At 38.4% G+C, this 11864-nt stretch overlaps 1 protein-coding gene across 1 annotated transcript; it reads right to left on the bottom strand.

The window, feature by feature from the left end:
* LOC104737874 (leucine-rich repeat receptor protein kinase EMS1) lies at positions 5872-10584 on the bottom strand. The gene is made up of 2 exons (XM_019234380.1): positions 9945-10584; positions 5872-9290 (listed from the first exon to the last, which is right to left on the bottom strand). Exons 1-2 carry the CDS (start codon positions 10394-10396, stop codon positions 6011-6013), a joined length of 3732 nt encoding a protein of 1243 aa, XP_019089925.1. The 5' UTR covers positions 10397-10584; the 3' UTR covers positions 5872-6010.

The raw sequence follows: 11864 nt of genomic DNA, 5'->3' as shown, positions 1-11864 counted from the left end.
AAGAGAGAGAGAGAGAGAGAGAGAGAGAGAGAGAGAGAGAGAGAGAGAGAGAGAATTGTAGCAGCTACGATGTTTGAGTTTGAGCCATGGGATATAGCGTTACGGTGTGTACCTTTTTTTTATCTCTACCGTTCGATTCGATTCATCATCTTACGATTTCCTTTTCTTCTTTCTTTCCTTTTTTTATTATTATAAAGTTTTAGAATTTTACCAACAATCGACATCAGTCGTTGGATCATCCGGCTGAATTTTTTTGGATTAATACAAACAACTTATCAGATCCAAGTCATTAAGTTTTTCTGGATTATCTAAAGTTTCTTTTAATTAAAGAATAGATTAAAAACTGGATTCCACGACAACTGTTTTTCGAAGATAAAAACTTTTTGGATGAGTACAGATGTTACAAAAACAAATTATCCAAAATAAAAAACAGATTTTGCGTGGGTAAAAAGAAAAAAAAAGGAAGACGATTAAAACGCATTTTATCAGCAAATTAATAAATAAGAAGAGGATAAAACTTTGAAGATAATGTCTTTGTTTTTTTTTTTTAAACAAGGAAAATATTTTTAACTACTTTTTTTTTAAGTCTTTCACATTCTTTCTCATTCTTGTTTTCCTTTTTTCACGTACTTATTGATACAATGGATCACCAGATTTATTAATTACTTTAAGAAAAAGTACATAAGATTTACTAAATCTTTTTTTTTTGGATAGTAATTATTGGTTTAAGATAGCTATAATATACAGTGTATTTTGTTAAAGGCTTAAAAAGCTAGCAAAAAAAACAAAATATTATTTTGGGATAAAACATGATGATTAATTTCCTTAATTAGTCATTGAGTAAGACAGATTAGCAATATATATTTATTTCGCTTAATTTACAAAAAACATATTCTGATTAGTCAAATTCATTAAGCCAAGCCGAGTCGAGCTATATACGAAAGATAAAATATAGCCAAAGCTGAAAGCTAAAGAAAGCGAAGTTGTCTTGTCCGAAAGCTTTTTAAATGGCTTAGACGCGGCGTGAAGGATTAGACAAAGTATTCTTTTTTTTTATAATATTTTTTTTTACAAGAAAGAAAAGCATTTATTCTTTATTAAGACGCTCTTCTCAAGGTTTTTCACGTGTCATTCTTTCAATGGTTGACGTCGACTAAAAACAAAATCCTCCGTTTGCTTCGATTCTCTACTCTCTCTCTTATGTTGAACTTGAACTCTCCAAGGCACAAACACATATGGTAGGTGTTCAACTAACATCACATCTATACTAATCTAACCTAACCTGACCGGTTCTGAACCAATAACCCGGATATATACCAAACCGGTTCCAGTTGTATCATTCTTAAGCTATCTGATCATCAACCAACATTAACAAACAGGTAATCTTATTATTTTATTTGTGATGATGATACTTAGGCTCTGTCATCTTAAGTTTACTTCACATGTAAACTACGAAGCTACGACATTTTTGTTTGTTGTTCTGTATGTACTTCTTTTCGTTAGATTTATTTTTATAATTGTATACCATGTATATATAACTAATGTTTAGAACATATATTAATGATCTTTCTTTTACATATCTGTGACTCTGGTTTGAATATTGACACTAATCTACTCTACATGGATACAAGTACTAATAGTTGGAACTTTTCAATTTGGATGTCCATATATATTTGACACTTAATATATACTTTTTGAACTGATATCTACAATTCAATTAAGCATATCCCTTTTCAAAATATTCGATCTCGTGTCTATTCTTTATGTACTATAGTATCTTGCAGACATAAGTCGCAATGTGTACTATATCCTTCCGTTGATCACATGCCAAATTTTACCCAAAATTATTTATTGCTTTTGTATTTTTCTACAAAAATAAGCATGGAAACAAACTCTTTTTTTTGCTTGCACGCCTTTAGGTACATGTACATATAGGATAAGTTGAAGCGTATGACACGAGTCATATGACACATCAATAACACGACTATATATATCATACTCATTTGAGAATACGACGAACTTGAAAAATGTTATAGATAATGATAGAATTTTGTTTTCCTTTGGTTAATTTACATAACATATTCTTCGAAGAACAAGGCTGCCAGGGTGGACACATGAACAAAGCAAAGATAAAAATCAATATGCAAACTAACCAACCGATAGAATTTAGCACACACACAAAAAAAAAAAAAAAAAAAAAAAAAAAAAAAATTGATTTTTAAAAGAAAAATTTTCTTTTTAAAGGTTTGAGTTGACAATTACAGATTTAGGATATAGTTTTTAGAAGGTAGAATTTAGTGTTTAGGATTTATGGTTTATTTTTTAATATTAGAACTTTAGTTTAATTTTGTGGTATTTTTTTAAAATACATTTTGGTGATATTTTTGAAAAGAAAAAAAAATTAAAAGTAGTATTTTTTGAAGAAAAAAAAACTTATTTTAGTGGTATATACGAGAATTACCCTTAATTGATGTGTTTGTTTATTATTCATTACCTTCTATTATTATAAAGATCATTAAAAGCAAGCAAAAAGATTAACACTAGTCATTTAAAACATCGTTTATATATGACAATATTCTTTGGACTTTCACACAAACTCTTGTTGCCACAAAGTTTCGAGGTCATGCTGCATCATGGTNTGTCTCTATAGATTTCCGTCGGTCTACTAATGATGACTCTACTTATTCACTAATCACATTACGCCTGTATATTTAATTCATCAAATACACTTAGTTTGTTTTATTCGTATTAGTAGCCAACATATACTTTGTTGACAATTAGATACAAAACATCAAAATATCAAAATACAAATAAAACAATCGAAGTATAATTATTATTAAACAAACTATATATATGCAGCAAATTAACTTACAGAAGTCTACAGTTACTTTTGGAAGCAAGACACCCGAATTAAGTAAACTGATGGTCAAACAAACTTTGGGGATTACAGTAGAGAGGGAAGTTGAGTCTTATCTGGGTTTGCCAAAGTGTTTCAGTGGTTCAAAACAGGCTTTTTTGGTTTTTATTGGCGATAAACTCAAGAAAAGACTACAGGGTTGGTATTCAAAGACCCTTTCCTTAGGGGAAAAAGAGATTCTACTCAAGTCGATAGCAATGGCACTCCCGGTTTATGCAATGTCCTGTTTTCGTCTGAGTAAACATCTTTGCAGGAAACTCACTAGTCCCATGCAAGATTTTTGGTGGAATAGTTGTCAGGGGCAGAGGAAAATTGTTTGGGTGGCTTGGTCTGAAATGTGTAAGTCCAAAGCAGATGGTGGTTTGGGTTTTAAAGACTTGGGAGATTTTAATCAAGCCCTCCTTGCCAAGCAAGCTTGGCGGATCCTCAACAATCTGGAGTCATTGGTTTCTCGATTCTACAAAAGCCGCTATTTTCGAAAGTCAACTATCTTGGAATGTAGTTCTGGTTCAAGGCCTTCTTACGCGTGGATGAGTATTTTACATGGTCGTAACTTTTTAAAGCATGGGTTGATGAAGAAGATAGGGAATGGCCTGGATACATACGTCTGGAAAGAGAAATGGATCTTTGATAAGCATCCTAGAGCACCGTACCGGAGGGACATTTTTTTTAATGTCAACTTGAAGGTGGTGGAGCTGCGTAGCCAAGTAGATGGTCAATGGGACATTGCGAAGGTAAATGCTTTGTTTCCACCTGATGATGCTAAACAGATCCTCGCGATGAAAATTGCCGCAACAAAGAGAGACCGTTACATATGGCCTTATATGCCTTCTGGTGCTTATTCTGTCAAAAGTGGGTACTAGTTGCTTTGGACCTTACCTTCACTCTATAAGCCTCGCACGGAAGATAGGATCAAGTTAATAAGTATGAAAGCGAAGGTGTGAAAACTGCAGATGGTACCAAAGATTCGAACGTTCCTATGGAGAATGCTTTCTGGTGCTCTAGCGGTTTCAGAAAGGCTTACCTCACGGGGATTAACGGTAGACACCAGATGATCAATATGTGGTCACCAGGAGGAGACAATATGTCATATGCTGTTCTCGTGTCCTGTTGCACGGCAAGCATGTGCCATTGCTAACATTCCTCTGCCTTCTGGGGGCTTCTCTGAGTCGGATTTGGTGGGGAATTGGGATCATTTGCTGATAGTAATGCAGGATAAGTGGGTTCCGGAGGAGATTAGACATATGATTCCCTGGCTATTGTGGGAATTATGGAAATGGAAGAACACATTCCTATTTCAGGGGAAACAAGGAGATATACGGGAGTTGGTGGATAAAGCCTTCACGCATTCTTCACATTGGTTTGCTGCACAAGCTCTAGATGGTACTTTAGATCAAAAAGGGACAGTGAGACGTCAATCTCTTGAAGCTACATGGAGGAGACCAATGCCTGGAATTACGAAATGCAACATTGCGACGTCATGGGGGAAGAACTCCCTAATGGTTGTTGGTGCGTGGATTACTCGAGATAATCAAGGTCAGGTACTCCATCATGCACGAACTGCTTTAGAGAGATCCGACACGAAAATATTGGCAAGTCTCCGGTGTTTTCTGTGGGCTCTGGAGGCGTTGCAGATTCTGCATATTACTCGGGTTGAATTGGTGATGGATAGTGCTGCAGGAGTTGCAGCCATAAATAACCCGAGGGAATGGCCGCGTTTTGATTCGTTGTTGCAAGATATATATCTGATATTATCGACTTTTGACTATTGGGAGTGTCACCATGTGCTCAATTCGGCAAACAAAGTGGTAGTGGCTATTGCCAAGAGTGTAACACGAGAGGGGAGGTTTCAGTCATATTTATCTTTGAGAGGCCCGTCATGGCTGCGCGATCAAGTACGCAAGGATTTTGAAGCTTGAAGTTGCTGAGTGGTCTATGTTGTATGTTCTTGTTCTTACCTGTTTTCATTTGGAGGGTCAATTGACCTCAGTATCAAGCGTAGGGTAGTGGTTGATCCTTTGTTTTCCCTTGTACTCTTTTCAGATTTTGTTTCTATCAGTTGACAAAAGAAAAAAAAACAATCTATATATAATTATGATTACCTACATAAGCCATGGGCTGGGTAAAAAAGACCCGTGATGTCTCACATTAAATAGGCCTGGCCTGTTATAACACATAAACCCACTAGTTGTTTTGATTGATATATAGGCATAACATATCGAGTTAATTTAAGTCAGTGCAATAAATGCTTAATCTGTGGATGATGACCTTAAATGGTTTGGACAAAGTCTACGACTCTATCTCATATATTGCACCTAGACTTTTTCATACTTGACCTTTTTTTACTATTATGTTTTTGTAGTTAATTGGAGAAAACAAACCCTTTCACCAATTTTGATAGACAAGAATGTTTATCTAACACTAATAGAACTCTGTTACATGGTGAACTGCAGAAGAGGAACCGTAATCAACTGATCGGCTAGTTAGCACATCAAAAGGGAATAATTTTATATTTTTTTCAACAAAAATAATGTAGTTATCAATTCGTTTATACGAGCTCCGTTATGTAAACTGTTTTTTTTAGGATCCTTTAATTTATATAATTAATGACATGAACCCGTTTGGTGACAGAACAAACAAAACAGTGAAACTGAGCAAGTTGTGGAGATATTTTTTGTATGTAGTCAGAAGTTTTGGACTAGAGAGAATAAAAGAAGTGGGAGTGACTGTAAAAATATAGAGCCAGAAGTTTGGACTAAAGATTTTTTTCAATAATTATTTTTTACTGACCATACTGTGTTTCTTGATATTGACTTGACATCAAACAGCTACAATCCAACCACTTCAATTTTTCCCTCTTACAATTTGATTTTTTTTTTTGTAATTCTCGTAAATGTAATTTTGAGCGCAATAGGGCAATTCTGTCAATTTGAGTGTTTGTCACAAATAAGGGATTTAAAAAAAAAAGTCTGGTTTTCTGATATTCAGAGTTACATTAACATTACAAACCCTACACTCACTTTTTTTTTGTTAGAGTGACTTAAACAACACGAAACACATGAAACAACAACAAGGTTTAGGGGTTGTTACAGTTTATATCTCCTTGAGGGCCTTCAACACATCAAGCATGGTTGGGCGATTAGCTGGCGTTTCTGCAAGACAGAGCACAGCGATCTGAAGCAGACGAAGCATTGAGTGTCTCACAGCCACCGACACAACCAGAGGATCTAGAACATCCACCGCTTTCCCTTTGTTTATCTTCTGAATTACCCAACCAACCAAGTTCCCTCCTTCACTCTCTTTAAAGTCTGGACCAGTAGGCTCTTTCCCTGTGACCAGCTCCAACAAAATCACCCCGAAACTGTACACGTCTCCCTTGGTTGTGGCTCGTGCGCTTTGACCGTATTCCGGTGGGATATACCCAAACGTCCCAGCGATCACTGTGCTCACGTGAGTCTCACACGCACTGATCAATCTAGCTAACCCAAAATCTGCAACCTTAGGTTCAAAGTCACCGTCCAACAGGATGTTGCTTGCTTTGATATCCCTGTGTATAATGTGAGGGATAAAGCCACGGTGTAAGAAAGCTAACCCTCTTGCCGCTCCAACCGCGATTTTGAGACGTTTGGGCCAGTCTAGTACCTCTAGTATCCCAGTTTGGTTCCTTAACCAGTGGTCCAAGCTCCCATTTACCATGTACTCATACACAAGAAGCTTCTCTTCACTGAAAGAGCAGTATCCAAGCAAAGACACCAGATTCGGATGCTTCACTTTCCCTAGAGTCTCCATTTCTGCCATGAATTCACGATTTCCCTGAGTCTTGGCTTCGCTTAGCTTCTTGACCGCTACTGTTTTCCCACCGGGTAAACAAGCTTTGTAAACTGTCCCAAAACCACCGTCTCCTATTATGTTCTTCTTACAGAAGTGATCTGTTCCCTCCACAATATCTCCCAGACTCACCTTGAGAAGTGGCTGCTCAAACATGGCCACATTGATGCTTAATGGTTCTCTTGATCTGCTTCCACTTAAGAAATAGAGATTTTGATCAACAAAACCTTTTAACCTGGTTTCCTCCATTCCCTCTGGATCATCTCTATGCTTCACTCTCTTTGTCATAACCCACTTGCACAGAGAGAAAACAAACACACAGATGATGATCATACCCCCAAGAATGATCCCTGCAAGTCCCCAAGCACTCATCAATTTAGTTCCATCGATCTTGCAATCTGAGCCAATCACTCTGCCACACAACTCTTTGTTCCCTGAAAGTAATGCCTTAGAAGGATCCTGGCAAACACCATCTCTCGGCACCTCTCCTCCCAGATTATTCTTGGCTAGATTCAAGAACACTAGGTTAGGCAATCCACAGATCTTTGTTGGTATCTCTCCAGATAAACAGTTCTCAGAAGCATCAAAGTACTCAAGCTGCGTAAGGTTACCAAGATCTGAAGGGATTTCTCCAGTGAACCTGTTCTGTTCAATGTAAAGGCCTACAAGTTTGAGCATCTGAGACAGTGCTGATGGAAGCTCACCACTTAGCTTGTTAATACTCAAGTCCATGTGTGTAACCTCTTTCAAGTTCCCAAGAGAAGCAGGAACCGATCCATCCAGCTGGTTCTTGGTCAAGTTTAGCTTCACCAAGCTACCTAAAAGGCCAAAGCTTTCCGGTATATGGCCATTGAGCTGATTATTCGCCAAGTTTAATCCCTGCAACTTAGGAGAGTGGCCCATCTCCTCTGGAATGGAGCCAGTAAGGGCATTTCCAGATACATCCAGAATTGTAAGGTTGGTCAAACGAGAGAGTGAAGCTGGGATTACTCCGGAGAGATGGTTGTTGCTCAGTAAAATCTCCACCACTACCACACAGTCACCAAGCTCTTCTGGTATAGGACCAGTCAATCGGTTGAAGGAGAGATCAAATACCCCATGGTGCTGAAAAAAGCTCAGATCAGGCATGTCAGTCTGATGGAAATAAGAAGACGGTTTTGATGGAATCGACCCTGAGAGATTGTTGTAAGAGAGAACCAGGCATTGAAGCTGAGCAAGACCAGTAATTCTGTCTGGAATCTGTCCTTGAAGATTGTTGTTGCCAAGATCCAATGTAGTCAAAGAAGTACAGTCACCAAGCTCGTTTGGTATCTTCCCTTGAAGCTTGTTTGAATTCAGATTCAGGACAGACAAAGATGTAAGCTTTCCAATCTCTCTTGGGATTTCACCTTGTAACTGGTTATCACTGAGAACCAGCCGCGTCAGTGAAGCTGCATTGCCAATCTCTGCAGGCAAAGAACCTTGTAGACGGTTATAAGACGCTGAGAACTCCATCAAGTCCGTTGATGTCCAGAGACTCTTTGGGATTTCTCCTGTGAAGTTGTTGGAATCCAAGTCAAGTGCCATCAATGGAAGCTTTGAAAGATCCTCAGGTATGAAGCCACTGATCTTGTTATTGGTAAGAACCAACTCTATAAGAGATGAACATCCAAGGAAGACCTCCTCAATTGTTCCTGAAAGAAGATTCCCAGAGAGATCAATCTCCTCCAACGAACCTGAACCACAAAGCTCCCTAGGAATCGAACCAGTTAACAAATTGCTAGCTAGACTGAGATGCTTTAACATTGGACAATCTTCAATCTGACGAGGGATTTGTCCTGAAAACCGATTGTTAGCCAAGAGAAGTGAGTCCAGTTCCTTCCATTTGCCGATCCAAGAAGGCAATGAACCCGAAAGCTGATTCCTTTCAGCAGAAAACGTCAACAGAGGAATCTCTGAAAGCTGCAATGGCAAAGAACCAGAGAGAGAATTGAAAGAAAGCATCAGTGTCTTGAGGCTTTTACAATTACCAAGCTCTGGTGGGATCATTCCGTTAAGCTCAGCGGAGACAAGATTCAGTATACTCAGATTCTGCAACTCTCCGAATGATTTAGGGATTGAAGACTTGAGTGGGTTGTAAGAAAGGTCGAGCTTTGCCAAGTGTTTCAGCTTCGATATCTCGTTTGGTAACGGCCCTTTGAAGAAGCAAGAAGGAGCAACAAAGTTCTTCAGCAACGAGATGTTACCAATCTCCGGAGGGATTAGACCGGAAAACGAGTTGAGTCCCATGTAAAGATCGGAGAGGTTACTCAATTTCCCAATCTCTGGTGGGATTTTGCCGGAGAGTGAGTTGTTGGAGACGTCGAGTGAAGACAGAGCAGGGAAGCCGAGGAAGAAGGAGGGAGGAAGCGAACCTGAGAAGTGGTTGTCACTTAGGTCAAGGTAGAGAAGCTGAGGTAACTCGCTGAGTTGACTCGGGAGGAGTCCCGTGAGTGAGTTTCCAGAGAGGTCTAGGGTTTGAAGCTGTTTCAGTTTCCCAATTTCAGGCGGAATCTTCCCGGAGAAGTGATTTTTAGCTAGACAAAGCGCTTTAAGATTCTTCAAACTCGAAATCTCCTTCGGAATGTGGCCGGAGAGTGAGTTTCCCGACAAGTCGAGGACGGAGAGAGACGGGAGGGAGAAGAGAGGAGGAAAGAGATGGCCTTTGAGAGACATTGAAGGCAGAGAGAGCGAGTAGACTCGTCCTAACAAACACGTGACGCCTTCCCAATCACAGTGAGACGACGAAGAGGAAGACGAAACGTTCCATGAAGGAAGGCAAGATGGGTTTTCGAGTGAGAGCTTGAAGGAGATGAGAGAAATCGTTTCTGAGCTTAGATCAACAATGGCGGAACCGGCCGAAACAGAGAAGAAGAGAAACAGGAACAAGGCGGGAAGAAACCCCATGGTTATAGAAGGAATGAAGAGAGAGAGAAAAAAAACAGAGATTTAAAAGAGACTGTTTGGAGAGAAAGACTCGATTTTTACAAGAGTGGGAGAAGATAAATCACGCCATTAAAGAGAAAAGGAAGGGTTTTTTTTGTTAAGGCGCGATAAAGATGAAGATTGAAGATGAAGAAGATGAAGAAGATGAAGAGAGAGAGAGAGAAGCACGAAGCTCACGTGACGNTAGAGAAGCTGAGGTAACTCGCTGAGTTGACTCGGGAGGAGTCCCGTGAGTGAGTTTCCAGAGAGGTCTAGGGTTTGAAGCTGTTTCAGTTTCCCAATTTCAGGCGGAATCTTCCCGGAGAAGTGATTTTTAGCTAGACAAAGCGCTTTAAGATTCTTCAAACTCGAAATCTCCTTCGGAATGTGGCCGGAGAGTGAGTTTCCCGACAAGTCGAGGACGGAGAGAGACGGGAGGGAGAAGAGAGGAGGAAAGAGATGGCCTTTGAGAGACATTGAAGGCAGAGAGAGCGAGTAGACTCGTCCTAACAAACACGTGACGCCTTCCCAATCACAGTGAGACGACGAAGAGGAAGACGAAACGTTCCATGAAGGAAGGCAAGATGGGTTTTCGAGTGAGAGCTTGAAGGAGATGAGAGAAATCGTTTCTGAGCTTAGATCAACAATGGCGGAACCGGCCGAAACAGAGAAGAAGAGAAACAGGAACAAGGCGGGAAGAAACCCCATGGTTATAGAAGGAATGAAGAGAGAGAGAAAAAAAACAGAGATTTAAAAGAGACTGTTTGGAGAGAAAGACTCGATTTTTACAAGAGTGGGAGAAGATAAATCACGCCATTAAAGAGAAAAGGAAGGGTTTTTTTTGTTAAGGCGCGATAAAGATGAAGATTGAAGATGAAGAAGATGAAGAAGATGAAGAGAGAGAGAGAGAAGCACGAAGCTCACGTGACGTAAGACCATTGTTTTTAAAGTTCGTAACGGCAATTTAATTTTTATTTTTATTTTTTACTTTTTCATACTACAGTTGCTATTATTTTTTTTGCATTTTTTTTTTTGTTTGCGTGAATTGTTAGAGAAGGAAAGATTGAAAAAGAAGGCATGGATGGGTCAGACTTGATAGAGAGTACGGCTCGAATCTGCTGACTATCCCAACCACTGTGTGTACCAGATTAAAGCTGACGGGCTTTTTCTGTAAATATTCAAAAGTTGTGTGGTTAAAATGTAATTTTTCAAACTATGTTTTGGCTGGTCAATTAAATTTGTATGTATATATAAAGAGGCTTCAATTAATAAACCCCTTTTATTATCTACTCACTTACACAGCTAATAATTTTAGGTTTCTTTTTTTCGTTTTTATGTTTGGGAAATTGTTGCATTTACTTGATAGTAGTATAGTACTACTAATAAATAAGTATTGAATTATTTTAACATTATTGACTGGTTTCTTTTCTCCTTGTTTACATTGCAAAAGAGAAGAAATTTTGGACAGTCAACATTTCTTACACACAAATTATGCATGTTTCTTTTAAGTTTTTTTTTTTCTTTTCATGTAAAATTGTTTTGGTGTTATGAAAGAAGTGGTTAGAATTAAGAAAATCTTAAAAAAATGGTGGTCCAAAATAATATAAAAGGGGAGAAGAAGAAAGAGTAGCAGAGAGTTCCCACATGTCTTCTTTCCCTTTTGGGTATGTATTAGCTTTTTCCCTTTGGGATTTGTTTCCATTTTCTAAACACATTATACAAAATAATGCTTACCTGATTAGATTACTCTAATTAAAATTTATTTGTATACTTTCATTGTCAAAATACTACTTTTTAGAAGGACCCTAATACACACTTGTACCAATTGTGTGAAAATGGTTGATTAGTAGGTTAGTGGACCACTGAGTTACACATAACTTGCAGTTGATTTATTACTACGGCTTGAACACAAACAGACCACATGGTCAGAAACAAAAAGTGCAGCTGCTATATATATATATATATATATATATATATATATATATATATCATGACATAATACACTAAGTTCAATAAATAATTTAAAAAATGTAATTGAAATTAATCTCGTGGAGACGAGCTCTGCTACAGATAATGAAAGATTTCCAAGTAGCAAAGCCGAATTTGGGAATGTTCTTGAAATGGGTGCATCACTGAAACCAGACCACTTTGGGTCCGATTAAATTGAGTGATACTT

The sequence above is a fragment of the Camelina sativa genome, chromosome 13, assembly GCF_000633955.1.
Source record: "Camelina sativa cultivar DH55 chromosome 13, Cs, whole genome shotgun sequence".
NCBI lineage: Eukaryota > Viridiplantae > Streptophyta > Magnoliopsida > Brassicales > Brassicaceae > Camelina > Camelina sativa.
Note: the sequence above shows the minus strand (reverse complement) of the source record. Positions and strands in the feature narration are given on the sequence as shown.

Bases quoted from the DNA above. Each gene is read 5' to 3' on its own strand.
- LOC104737874 (XM_019234380.1), bottom strand. From the start codon at position 10,396: ATGGGGTTTCTTCCCGCCTTGTTCCTGTTTCTCTTCTTCTCTGTTTCG. The intron at 9,291-9,944 runs ACTCACGGGACT...AGCTAAAAATCA, and splicing joins CTAGACCTCTCTGGAAACTC to CTTCTCCGGGAAGATTCCGC.